At 39.5% G+C, this 14,515-nt stretch overlaps 1 protein-coding gene across 1 annotated transcript in view; it reads right to left on the bottom strand.

The window, feature by feature from the left end:
* Positions 1-545: 545 nt before the first annotated feature.
* IPO8 (importin 8) overlaps positions 546-14,515 on the bottom strand; it is a 64,034-nt gene continuing 50,064 nt past the window's right edge. The window contains exons 21-25 of the mRNA XM_081082707.1: positions 10,280-10,500; positions 7,882-8,087; positions 5,559-5,762; positions 3,627-3,743; positions 546-2,509 (exon numbers count right to left, since the gene is read on the bottom strand). Coding sequence (XP_080938833.1) covers positions 2,412-2,509; positions 3,627-3,743; positions 5,559-5,762; positions 7,882-8,087; positions 10,280-10,500 — 846 coding nt within the window. The 3' untranslated portion in view covers positions 546-2,411. The remainder of the gene's footprint in view (positions 2,510-3,626; positions 3,744-5,558; positions 5,763-7,881; positions 8,088-10,279; positions 10,501-14,515) is intronic.

The following is a 14,515-nucleotide window of genomic DNA, read 5'->3' as shown; positions in this document are numbered from 1 at the left end:
TACAGTTTTCAGTCTCAACTGCTGAACATAAAATGGGTCTGTAATTCACTATATTACTTAAATGATAATTTAAAATAACTGTTTTCTAGCTTGGGGATTTTCCCTGATTATTAATTTGCTGGTTCTGTGTGGTCTTAACAGAAATGGTAAGTGGGAAGAAGGAGCCAAACGAGCTATAATACCACCCTTCCATGGCCATGCCAGGTAAGTATTTTGGAATCGAAAGGCCAGCATGTACCATTTCACTCAGTTGTGATGGCTCCCAATTGGATGGCAGCCCATTAGAAAACGGCTCCAGTTTGAGCACCTCCAGGTCCTGCTGTGGAAGGGACCTTTGCTTTCCAGAGCTTCTGTCGCACTCAGGCAGACGTCCTGGTTTAGGAGATGGGCTCTCAAGTCCCAACCACGCCCCTACCCTTTAGCTGCTCCTGATGGGCCCTGGTTACTTCCCAGAGAGCCCCCTTGCGCCAGGTCCCCAGAAGTCAGGGAAACACTTGGGGTTTGAATCACCTGCCACATTTCAGCAAACATTACACACAGAAAAGTTCAGGATCCTGGGGATCAGTCCGCATTTTACTTTACAGTACATTCACATAAGTTCCTGCATGTCCAAGGTAACCAGATCACATTCAGGTTAGCACTGCTGGTAACAAAATTATACAACTACCCTGGCTTCAAAAACAGGATGGATGATACACATTAACAATTATTTCCCTTTAATGCTGCAGGAGACAACACATTACAAAAATGCAATCACATGCCTTTGACAATCCAGTGTGAAGGCATACTATTTATGTTAAAATTAAATGATTTGGGGCATGGGAAGAATAAGAAGCATTTCAAAGTGTTAGATAAACTCCACTCCCCCCTTCCCCCCACCAACACCATCCTTCTCTTCTAGCCATCAGCTGGCATACTCGCCATCAAAGCCTGGGGAAGAGAGGGACAGAGGACAAAAGGGGATCATTTAGCTCTGAAATGCATGGTTTCTTGAGCCACTTCTATAAAAACTACTTAAATAACCTGAAATTCTAGAAAGAGTTAGTAAGAGACGGTACGATGAGAAGCACCTGGAGAAATTCCTCTAGTTGCTGAAGGCAAATATCAGCTGCAGACTTTTCACAACAACGGAAAACTGTATCACATACAATAATGTATTAAGTTCTGACAATACATTTTCACTTTACTGAATGAAAACACTGGTCTTTAATCAGCTCAGAAAAACAGCTGTCATTTCATCTGGCAATATTTGGGCTTTCTTACATCATCATTACCATCTAAGAGTGAAGCTGACCAACAGCCCCCACCCTTGAAAAATATAAGAAGCCAAACTGAGCTCTAATAAAGACTAGAATAAATTAGGCAGGAGAAAATACAGATGTATGAGAAAGCCACAAGTTAGATTTGGGTCTCTTTTTCCTAGATAAAAAACATTGTTACAAAATGCTTTGGACCCGGGTCCAACACAGCTGGAATGATGAGTTATTAAAAACGCAAGCCCCATCCCGAAAGATAGCGTGCTCATGGAGTACCTGTTCCCTAGAAGTCCAATGTGCTTTAGAATGACTATCAATTCACTGCATCATTAAGTACATGATTCAGAATATACTTGGACTTCTTCATTCCAGTGACTGAAAAGTCCCTGCCACTTGCTGCCAAAAAATTTTCAGTCCTGAACTTCTCAGGTTATAAATAAAATTGATACTCATATTTGCTGCCTCTAAAAGAAATACCACCCTTTCAGGGCTGAAACGCATGGTGGAAGAGGGACTAAGACACTACTTAGAACAGTCACAAAATATCTTATGAAAACCCAGAGCCAGTGCATACGTTACAGCCCCTGAAGAAAGCCCCAGCCACCGGGTAAGCAAGGGGAGCGGTGATGTTTTTGAAACCAGAGTGAGTTGGAGCTAACTGTCAAACAGTAAATTCACATAGTAAAATGCAGAGTAAGTCAACATATCGCCAAAGTTTACATTATATCTAGAAATATGTTTTATGCTTTAAAAAAAATCGCAATGCACTCCAAAAAAATGTTTTCAGATAATTCATGTACAACAGAAGGCACTGTTATCTGCATAAATCCACTGATTCTGCGTGGCAAAAACCTGAGACGTGCAATTGATCCAATCCTCTAAAACCATCTTGGTCATTCATCCTTTGGAGCATATGATTTGTCCTTCTCAGTCCAATGATTTTGTTTTCCTTTAATTTCATACATTACAGTAGCTTCTTAAAATACATATTTCAGGGTGAGAAAGGTCAAAGGGGAAAGTGGATAAAAGTACTGCCCTATGCCAGGAGGATGCCAAACAGCAGCTCCCAGTCCTTCCTCCCCTTGATCACACATTCCCCTGTTGAAGTGAAATTTCCCGATGACACTTGGTCTTGGCCGGTGGATGTTCCATCTTTCAGTTGTTGCTTGGCATAGTCCCAAAGTTAAATGCGGAGAGGACGCCTTTATTTTCAAAGGTGAAGCCTCCCTGTTGTTCAATCTTCTTCTTTGCCTCTAGCATTTGCCAAGAGAAAGGGGAAGAAGAAGAGCATTTAAAGTGCAAAGCTGGAATTCACCTCAAAGGAGCCAGATTCTTTATGCTTAGCACCCTGCAGCAATGTCACTCATGGCATTAAGTGCCGTGCCCTGCCCTACTGAGCATTAGCTTTAACAGACTCAGGGCAGTAAGTAATTATGTTTACCATCATGGAAAAACTGTTTGCTAACAATGAGCAAAATGAAAACAAGTCTCAAAGTTGAGTTCTGCCAGCTCCATAATCTCTGCTGCGGAAAGGACCCCCAGACCTCTCCTACCAGGAAGAGAATCTGTGCAGCACTGAAAATCTAAGTCAATGCAGAAAACCTGGGTTCCTGCCTGGCCAGTGTGGCTCAGTGGTTGAGTTTCAACTCATGAACCAGGAGGTCTCTAATTTGATTCCCGGTCAGGGCACATGCCCAGACTGCTGGCTCAATCCTCAGTTGGGGGCATTCAGGAGGCAGCCGATCAATGGATGTTTCTATCTCTCTATCCCTCTCCTTTCCTCTCACTAAAAATCAGTAAAAACATATTTAAAAATAAAAATAAAACCTGGGTTCTAAACTCTAAATGCCTATCCATGACGTTTCCCAGGAAAATATTTTTATAATTACAAAATCCTTTCCATTGATTTCCTAGGAGTGACCATAATAATGCCTGCATAAAATAATGTCTCCAGCTCAAAAAGTGAAAATCAGCAAGAATCACCAACATGTAAAGCCCAACAAATAGAAGTGAATAGTTTCATGTCTAGGAATATAAGCTCCTTGCAAGAACTCGTAAAGCACCTCAGGTTCATCTGTGCTTAAGATGTTTAGGAGGGTGATCCAGCTGATTCACTCTCCTCAGCAAGACTCATGCCAACCCTTATGTCTTATCTTTAGTCCAAAACAGGATGAGAATACGAATGACACTACCACTAAAAGACACACATTAATGCACAGTGCTTTATAAAGTTAAGATATCATGAGTTTAAGAAGACCATACAATAATAATTCCTTATTATCCTGAAAGGCTGGCCTCTAACAATTTAAAAAGCCGATTGTAGGTGCACTCTGACCCATGCACTCTCATCTGAGAACCACAATGGCCTACCTGCCACCGTCCTCCGGTGCTCTGCCAGGGTGTACACCTCCTGCAGCGTTCTCCTCTGGTCCTCACTGAGCGGGGCCATCAGCAGTTGGTACCAGGCAGCGTCCCGATTCTGCACAGCTGTTGCATTTGGAGGGAAGGTGGTAGGTGGAGGAGGAAAAGATAAGGGAGCCCAGTGACTATTATTTCAGACAATAATGACAGATCTAATTATAATGAACTGATCGCAGACAGGGAGAGACAGGAAGTACAGACAAACACAAGGTAATGAAACTTATTCCAACAATGGTTTATTTCTGAGGATCCATTCAGTAGCCAACTATGTGGGGCTTTCAAACAACACTGAAAATCTCTGCTTTACCTAGTTCTCTGCCTCCTTCACCATCTCCTCTTCCTCCTAGGGTTTTACCAACTATGAATGCTCCCTAAAATCCAGACGTTGGGAAACACCTGTACCCTCTTGTTACCATTTTCCTCCAGAATTCTCAAACCACCTGCAGCTTCAGCATCAAGCCTATACCAAGAACTCAAATTTGTACCTTTAGGCAAAATCATTCCCTGAGGCTCCTGGACCTTTCCATTTGGATAACTTGCCTCAAATTCAGCACAACTGAAAACAAATTTAACATTTTACCTCCCAACCCCTCTTCACCTCCCTATTTCCATCATAATTCCATGATTCTCCTAGTCAACCACTGTAAACCCCCAACATCTTCAACCATGTCCTCTCCACACCCATCCTCCACTGCTTTCTTAGTCTTTCGCCTACATGCTTCTTTCTGTCACATACTGATCCAAAGATGACTGCCTATCACTTGAGGGGCATTTTAAAATACATATCCCAAGATCCCACCCAAGACCTAAAAGCTTCTGCTCATCATGATGCACACCCGTGGGTGGAAGCAACGCCCTCAGAGCATCCCCTCCCTATCCCCTCTCCACACTTATGCCCTTATTTTCCCTGTGCTTCAGAATGTCTTCCCTGTACTCTCTACCTCTAGCTCCTGCTAAATTTCAGCAAAAAAAAAAAGAGGTGGTTTTATTTTCATTAATAGTATTTGTAGCAACACTAAATAATGCCAATATGTTATGTACTAGCATTACCTTGTTGGTAATAATATTTATACATAAGGGTGCCCACTTTAATACTGCTTTATAATAGCAAAAACACTGGAACTATTCATATGTTCATCAATGGAAATAAATTATGATACAATCATAGAAATAATATCTAGATATATAAAAGCCTAAGCAACCAGCTGACTGTTCAACCGGCCAACCAGTAGCTACAATGCACACTGACCGCCAGGGGGCAGATGCTCAACGCAGGAGCTGCCGAGCTGCTGTGACTTGGCAGCTGCGGTTCTCGGGTGACACACCCAGAACCAGAGAGGAGGGAGCCCAATTCCAGGGATCGTCACCTGGGAACCACCCTCTTGCAATCTGGGACCCTTTGGGGGATGTCAGAGAGCCGGTTTCAGCCCCATCCCCACAGGCCAGGCCGAGGGACCCCACTGGTGCACGAATCCGTGTACCAGGCCTCTAGTGTAACTATAAAAGAAAAAGATCTGTATTTAATAAAATTCTTTCATTATGATTTTATAATTTTCTAAACATTTTCATTGGTTTATTTTTTACATTGTATAAATTTCCCATTTACATATCCCATTTTTATATTGGGTTATTGGTCTCATTCATTTGTAGAAGGTTTCTGTTAACTGTGGATCTTAAGTGTAATATATGTATATGCTAAATATCTTCTCCCAATCTTTTATAAGTCCTTAACTGTATTTACTAGTATAGTGGCCCTTGCTGTACAAAATTGATAAATTGCTTATATAGTAAAAAAAAAACAAAAAAAACAAACTTCTAACAAAGGGGAATGAAGGAAGAATTTAGAGAAAATATCTGAAGATTTAGGGAATAAAGACATACCCAGCAGAGCTTGGGTAAAAAATTGATATTCATCCACACTATTGTCAAGGTCAAGTGGAGTGCTGAATCCCTCAAGGGCAGTTTCCTCTAAGACTTCTTCATCCCAGTCATCATCATCTTCCTCCTCTTCTTCACCTCGGCCATTCTTAGACTGCATAGCTTGTGCAGTTATATTCGCTTCCTCTTCATCACTTGAAATCTCCTCTATGAATCCATTCATTATTGAGAAGGAATCAAAACATATAAGAACAAAATATAAAATTCCATAGAATAAAATAAATGATCAAATGACATTCTGGAAATGGAAAAACTACCACATAATTTTATATAAAATTATAAAAATAAATCTTATCTTTACTGTAGCTTGCTAAACTGAAAATGACTTTATCCTCCTCACTGAAAACAATTTAAACTACGCCTAAATTTGTAGTCCAGCTGAACATTACTAGCGTTTGGTTATGGCTGCCTCATGTTCATTAATATAAAATACTACTTAACTACAGACACACAAATTAACTTTTTGTCAAAAAAGATATAAAATGAATGTGCAGTCAGTACATGTGTTTTATTTTTTTAAATCTGAAACTTTAACTTTTATTATGTTGCCAATAGCAACGCTGCTGATGGTCCCTGAACACAGCAGAGTAACACCTGTATCGTTAAGAATTCAGATTTCACACTGCTCGTGATTCTACAGATATGTGTAATTACCTGATTAAGTATATAATGTGTTTTAAATAACAATGAACCCCCACTGAGAATCTCAACAATTAACTAAGTTGATTATGAATTGCTCAGAAATGTTTGAGTGAAGAGGTCATTTCTGCTAATAGCAACAGAATAATATAGAAATGTAAAGGAAAAATAAAATAGGTAGTTAGCTACATGTGGGTTGAAAAGTTAGAAGATGAATTGTTTATCACCATGGACTCTATTTATGTTTTCAGTGCTGATTTGTTCCAATCAGTTAGACCAGTATGGTAAATAAGCAATAGACAGTAAATGCCAGGATTAAACTAAGGTAGTTTTAGAAATAAGGCAAGAAACCACAATTTTGACCCCATGTATAGGTATGGCAAAAGTGTAATAACAAAGACAGCAAGAAATACTTTTGCTAGTTAATCATTCTATACTTTAGTAAGAAATTCAACAAGAAAGTCTGGAACATTGCAGAAAAATTTCCCTCAAGTCATCAATTATAAGCCAATAAAAAGTGGGCAATACAAGAAATCAGAAAGAGAGCATCATAACATAGTAAAAAAAAATTATATAATTGTTGTCATATACTAGTACTTAGCAAAAAAAAAACACACAAAAAAACTTCTAGTAAAGGAACATTACTGCAAAAGATCTATATAAAATTCCATAGAATTTAGCATCAAAAGTAAAATTGTATATCTTCCATAAAATTTTTTATTTTTAACCAAAAGAGGAAAAATTCCATTTGGAGTTGGATAATATTACTTCCTGAGCCCTTACAAGAAGTCTTGCAAAAACATTAACTAAAATAAAGACATTAACTAATACTCCTTTTCTATTTTGTTGTTGTTGTTAATCCTCACCAGAGGATATCTTTTCCATTAATTTTTAGAGAGAGTGGAAGAGAGAGACAGGGAGAGAGAGAAAGAGAAACATCATACATCAATTGGTTGCCTCCCATACACACTCTGACCAGGGCCAGGAATTGAACCTGAAACCCAAGTATGTGCCCTTAACTGGGAATCAAACCCAAAACCCTTCCATCTGAGGGCCAGTGCTCTAACCACTGAACACACCAAACAGGGCAAGATCTAATTTTCTTAATCTTATTCTGACTCAAGTAAATCATCTTCATTTATGTACTTTATTCTAAATATATAATATGTAAATCACAAATATCTCCCAATTATAATTTTTGAGGATGAGTTACCTAAGAGTCATTTTTCAAAAACCAGGCACTCAGCACGAATCTGCTGTACTGACACTTCTAAGTCTAATGGTTCATTTAACTTATAACTGTTGCCTTTACTGAGACTGTTGGGATAAATAAATAAATACTGGGTTGTTAAGTTATTGTCAAGATCATTTAAGCCTGTTATAAATGTATTTCCCAGGGTGTAACAACATACACAAGGCTCAATAATAAATCATGTGTCAAAAGTGAACAAACATAAATTTATATCACATGATATAATTAAGTCAACCAAACTCACACTACCTGTTAAATGTGCAATAGACCAAAGAATATAAATCTGTTTAATAACTTAAATAGATTAAGATTCAAAGAAAATGCATGCTCAAATAAAATTCAATCCTAGCATTCACTGCAATTAGAAGACTTTACCATTTTCTTCCATATCGGTTTTCTTTGCTTTTAAGCGATCTCCTTGGTTTCCCAGTTGTCTGGTAGCACAGACCTGCTTCAGGCCAAGGAACAGGAAGAGAACGGAGGGCACAATCTGTGCCACCACAGCATCCACTGCAGGAGGTCGATTCTGCAATTCCAAGAGGATACTCAGTCCTATTATACACATCTTCCGGTCATGATGCCTACAAATTATGGAGGATAGATAAATGCGCATGTGAGGAATGAGGACAAACTCTGAAGAAATTAAAAAAGGTGTACTCTCAGGTGCATTCCCTGAAATTATATAGAGATATCCCCCATTTGATACTCTATGAAATCCTATGTAAGTGAAGTTTTGTAAACCAATTATCATCAAAGATCTATGGGAGTCTGCAATTAGTGTAGTGAATCTTACTGTACTATCAATGTATGATTATTATAAATGCTATATCAGAGCCTTGGTATAACAAGTTTCATTAAAGCAGGAATACCTATATTTGACAGCATAAAATTCCTATCCTATGGGAAAAAGGGAAGAGTTCCTTAGACTTCGTCTTTATTATCTTGGTCTACCAGGTTTTCTGGCAGATACACTCTTACAACCCTAGGCACCAAAATTTATTTCAAAAACTCTAATACTTTGAACTTAACATCTGTAAGTAAATCTATTAAATGTCTTCTGCTATAACAGAAGACAAGGAAAATTTAATTATGAAGGAAAGAAGTTTGACCAATATACATTACATACATTTTTCTACTAAATCTTTCTTCTAAGTTGTTTGAAACTAAAAAATATTAAGAATAAAAAGACTACTATATGGCATAACACTTAAAACTCTGGCATGAACAAAAATTCATTTGCAGTTATTCAATTTGTTTAAAATGAGAGTAATATACAACAAACCCAATGATGAATATATTTCAAGCTTCTGTTATTCTTCATTATTTGCATTGCTTGATTCATTCAAGTTACTACTGCCAAAGTAGTATGCTCTAACAGGAGCATACTCGCCCTGAGGGCTTTCTCATCCACGTAGCCCTAACTAGTAGTGCATACCAGGTGTCAAAGGGATCACAGCAGGAACGATGATTATCTAGTGGGGCTCTAAAGAACCTAAGGAAGCCCAATTCAAGCATGCCCAGCCCATGCAATAGCTGAGACAGCCTTTCTATCTTTAGAAAACTGCTTACAGATGCTAATAAAGAGACAAGAGTACCAACTGCATATTGTGAATGACCAAACCCCTATGCTCTAAATCTTTGTCAGAGACGACTTGAAGCACAATTTCTTTTCTTTTCTTTTTTTAATATTTTTTTTATTGATTTCAGAGAGGACGGGAGAGAGTGAGAGAAACATCAATGATGAGAGAGAATCATTGATCAGCTGCCTCCTGCACATCTCCTACTGGGGATCTAGCCCACAACCCAGGCATGTGCCCTTGACTGGAATCGAACCCGGGACTATTCATTCCACAGACCGACACTCTATCCACTGAGCCAAACCAGTGAAGGCAACACAATTTCTTTTTAAAGTATGTTCGTCCCTTATAGGCTTTAATAAGAAATCGAAAGCAGGGCCAAATTCTAGTTTCCTACAAAAATGAATAACTTGAATAAACACAGCAGTTTATAAAGATGTTCTACCTTCGTAATTTGGGCCTCCTTTATTTCCCCACCACTTCGCAGTCTCCCAACTATTTCTCCTGCTGGAAGTCTTTGCTCACGAGCACATTTTTCCAAATGATATCTTACAAAGCTTAAAAAGAACATTCGTTATTTCTAATGCTTTAAACAAATTAGCTCCAATTCTAGCATAACACAGTCACTACTATGTGTTGGGTCACTGGAGGTGGGCATATAACTACTTTGGAATCTGACTTTTCCTATGTCAGAAAACTAGGCGAGCGCTCCACGTAAGTACAGACTCTCCTACCAGGGCAGCTCCTGGCCTACAACTAACAACCCTGACCTCACCTTGGAGAACAGGCTCCCTGGAGATCTGCAAGGTGTTCAATATCCCAGGACACTGCATTACATCTTTACCAGACTGGTAACTTCCTTAAAACTTGACTCCATTTATAATGTTTTACCCACAAACACTTAATAGTCATGGAGTCAGGATGAACACTTAATTTTTGTTACATGGAGATATAACAATACACACGAGTCAAAAACAAGTAGGAAAGGGCTATACCTAATTTTCAAAGCCAGCAATCTTTCCACTAGATTATACTGCTGAAACACATTCCTAACTCTCTAAAAATTAAGTATGTCAACAACACACTAAAAATTCTTAAGATATAAAAGTTATCTTTATATATCATATTATGTGTACATTTTAAAAATTCAACTTTCCAAAAACAGAAATGCAGTATAAAATAAAGAAAACATTTACCCAAGAAAACAATCTGTATCATTCATCCACTGATTTATGAACTGTACAGTTATAGGCCCAGGGTTGTGAGGCAACTGAATTCTCTCTAGGGTGTGCAGAAGCAAATCGGGGTTGTAGTACAAGGCAGCAATCGCAACCTGAAGACACATAGTCCGGAGCTCGCTGGTTTTGACCCCTCGGGTTAATCTCTCCAAAACAAGCTGAACAAAGAGGGGAATGCACTAGAGGAAAAACACAAAAAGAGAGTCAACATACACAGAGAAACCAAGTAACTTTTATAGAAAGCTGAATATTGGTAAAAAAAAAAAAAAAAAAAAAAAGTATAATCAATAAATAAGATACCCTTAATGGCAATAAAACCTTTGCTTATTTAAATCATTTTGAGAGGTATTAAATTTATATTCTCAAAAAACAAAAAAAAAGAGTGATGAAAGGGCCAAAGAGAGATCCCAGAGCAGTGCCAGAAGTCTCCTTCCCTTTTCAGGGCAGAGTCCAGTTAGCTGGAGACTGTCCTAAAGAGTCCACACCCACGTCGTGGCAGTAATCCAAATAATGGACTCAGCCTTCCATGTTTAAGGTAAAATGACTATGGTAATAAACCAAATTGGGGAGAGAAGTGCATAGGGCTGAGAATAAGCATTATGTGATTAGAATTTCTCTTGAGAAAGAAAATTCTTATTCGTATAAGTAAAAAAAAAAGACTAAAGAAAAACAGGGTAGACTTGGTACAATAAAGCAAAATCATCTGACCCACCTCAAAAATGCATATTGATGAACTAATTTTATTAGAAATATTTGCCAATCGTTATTTTCAATAACAATGGATGGACTGAAATCACTTGTGTAATATAAAATTCTGAGGCTTTAAAATAAGCTCATTTTAAAAGCAAATTTTAAAAAATCAAAGTTTCAGAGAAGGATGGGTGAACAAGCAGAATAGAGGAATTTTAGGGCAGTGAAACTACTGTATATGCTACTATAAGGGTGGATATACTATGTCATTATAAATTTGTCCAAACTCTAGAATGTACATCAAGAGTGAACCCTTAAAGACCTTGTATGCATATATGCATAACCCATGGACACAGACAATAGGGTGCTAAAGGCCTGGAGTGGAGGGGCAGGGGTGTGGGGTAGGGCTGGAGAGGGTCAATGGGGAAAAAAAGGGACATATGTAATACTTTCAACAATAAAGAATTATTTTTTTAAAAAAGTGAACCCTAATGTAAACTTTGGACTTTGAGAGATTATGATGTGTCAGTGCAGGTTCATCAATTGGAACCAATGTATCACTCTGGTGAGGATGTGGGTAATGGGAGGTGCTATGTATGTGTGGGGGCAGGGGTGTATGCGAAATCTCTGTACTTTCTGCTTGATTTTGCTCTAAAGCTAAAACTCCTCTAACACATAAATATTATTTTAAAATGAATTTAAAAATCAAGGTTTCATGTAAATATTTAAGAGTTAAATTGAATATGTTTTCTTTAGTAGACAAAACTATAAAAACATTGGGGTTGCCCAGCTGGTGTGGCTCAGTGGTAGAGCATCGACACATGAACCAAGAAGTCATTGGTTTGATTCCCGGTCAGGGCACATGGCCAGGTTGTGGGCTTGATCCCCAGTGTGGGGCATGCAGGATGGCCACATGAAAAGATGCTCATCATCATTAGCCATCAGGAAAAACTAATCAAAATTACAAGATACGATACTGGTATGATATTTAACCATAATTAATGAACTGGAAAGAAACAAAGGGAAGCCCAAATATTACACGCATGCCTGAAGAGTTCTGACGCAGGAAGATGATTACTTGTCAGTCACACCTGGGAGCAGTTTATTGGCAAGAATAGGTGTGGCCACTGCAAGGGCACAAAATGTGAGATACATACTGGTAAGTTGCTGAACAAAGGAGTTCCCTCTCTTGCTCTCTTGCCTCTTGCTCTCTATTGCTGCTCAGGCCTGACTCCTGGCTTTCTTAGTCTCATGCTCTGCACTCGCCCACAGGGCCCACAGCCATGTGGACCCCACACACAATGGACTGATGAACTCGAACTAGCCTGATGTTACACTGGACCCAGCACCACCATGGAAGAGAAACTCTGGACACTGGCTCTGCTTTTAGTTCTGCTGAATCCCCAGCTGCATCTTTTCCAGGACTGGCTAAGGGAAATGGGACTTTGCAACCTGAGAGATGTAATTTCCACACAAATAAAGCTTTCTACCACATCTCACCCTCCTGTGGGGGCCTCTGGAAATGCTTACTCCAGTAGCGCCTAAAGAATCCCACTTCCACTAGCAACAGAGAAAGGCAATCCACGCAATTCTCGGATGACAATACCACTTCTCATCTACTAGAACAACTATAACAAAGAAAACAAAACAAATGTTCATGAGGATGTGGAAAAATTGGAACCCTCATTCACTGCTGATAGGAATGGGAAATGGTACAGCTACTTTGGAAAACAGTTTGGCAGTTCCTAAAATAGTTAGACATAGAATTACCAATAGAATTACCATTCCTAAATATATACCAAGAGAAATAAAAATGTGTCTGCACAAATATTCTATATAATAAAAAGCCTAGTATGCTAAGTGTCCGGTCGTCTAGTTGTCCGTTCAACCAAAGCCTAATATGCTAATGATATGCTAAGGCCGCTCAACTGCTAGCTATGATGTGCACTGACCACCAGGGGGCAGTTGACCAGTCAACCAGTCGCTATGACGTGCACTCACCACCAGGGGGGCAGATGCTCCAACTGGTAGGTTAGCTTGTGCCGGAGTCCAGCCGATCAGGACTGAGTGAGACGGGCCAAGCATGCCCTGGAGCCCTCCCACAGTCCCTCCCAAGCTGGCCAACATCCCGCATCCCTCTCCAGCCCAATTGTGCACCAGTGGGGTCCCTCAGCCTGTCCTTTGCCCTCTTGCAATCCGGGACCCCTTGGGGATGTCACAGAGCTGGTTTCAGCCCAAGGGCAGAATGACCGGTCACTATGACGCGCACTGGCCACCAGGGAGCAGACATTCAACGCAGGAACTGCCCCCTGGTGGTCACTGCACTCCCACAGGGGGGCGTTATTCAGCCAGAAGCCAGGCTCATGGCTGGCGAGTACAGTGGTGGTGGCGGGCGCCTCTCCCGCCTTTATGGCAGTTGGACATCCCCCAAGGGTTCCCAGGCTGTGAGAGGGCACAGGCCAGGCTAAGGGACTCCCCCCTCCCCCCCCCCCCCCGCCTCAGTGCATGAATTTCATGCACGGGGTCTCTAGTTTACATATAAATGTTCATAACATTATTCATGTTAGTAAAAAAATATGGAAATAATCCAAATACCCATCAAGTGATGAAGGACTAAACTGTGATATATCCATATAATGGAGTACTAGGCAATAAAAAGAAATGAATACTGATACATGTTATCTCAAGGATGGGCCTTTAAAACATCACGCTAAGCCCTAGCCCAACCATGTCAAACTCAAAGGGTAACACGGGCCAAATAAACAAGGTTTAAGTTTATGTGGGCCACACAAAAAAAAGCTTCAATTTTCATAGAAATGTAGGTTTATTTCGATAGAGACATGCTAAATACAAAGGGCTGAAATAAATGAGTAATCATTAACATAAAATAATAGAACATTTTAATAAAAATTCGTATTTTTTCTTGAACATTAACTTACCAGACACTGAATAACTGCACAAATTAATAAGCGTAACACAAAGAAACCTATTTTTCTTGTTCTCCGAAAGCAAAATATTTCCTGTTGCGCACACCAAACAAGTCAGTACACGACTAATGAGGTGGCAATTGGCAGCTAAAATATTTGCTGCTAGTATTACTGGAGAGAAATGGTGCACCTGCGTGTAAGGTGCGTAGGGAAATAAATGCAACACGATTATAGTAATCAGTCATTAGCGAACATTGTAGTTCGTTATTAATAATTATGTATAATAGGATATTGTAAAAATTAAGTTACAAAATTTTTATTAAAACATCCCTTACATACCATCATATTGGCAGGGCTGCAAAAATATTTATTGTGGGCCACGAGTTTGACATGCTTGCCCTAGCGGTAGCCAATTTGGCTCAGTGGATAGAGCATCAGCCTACAGACTGAAGAAGCATCTGGGGTTCAATTACAGTCAAGGGCACATGCCCAGGTTGCAGGCTCAATACACAGTGGTGGGCATGCAGGAGGCAGCCAATCAATGATTCTCTCTCATCATTGATGTTTCTATCTCTCC

Source organism: Myotis nattereri, assembly GCF_964212035.1.
Source record: "Myotis nattereri genome assembly, chromosome: 2".
In the NCBI taxonomy this organism is placed as follows: Eukaryota; Metazoa; Chordata; class Mammalia; order Chiroptera; family Vespertilionidae; genus Myotis; species Myotis nattereri.
This window is presented reverse-complemented; position numbering and strand designations above follow the sequence as displayed.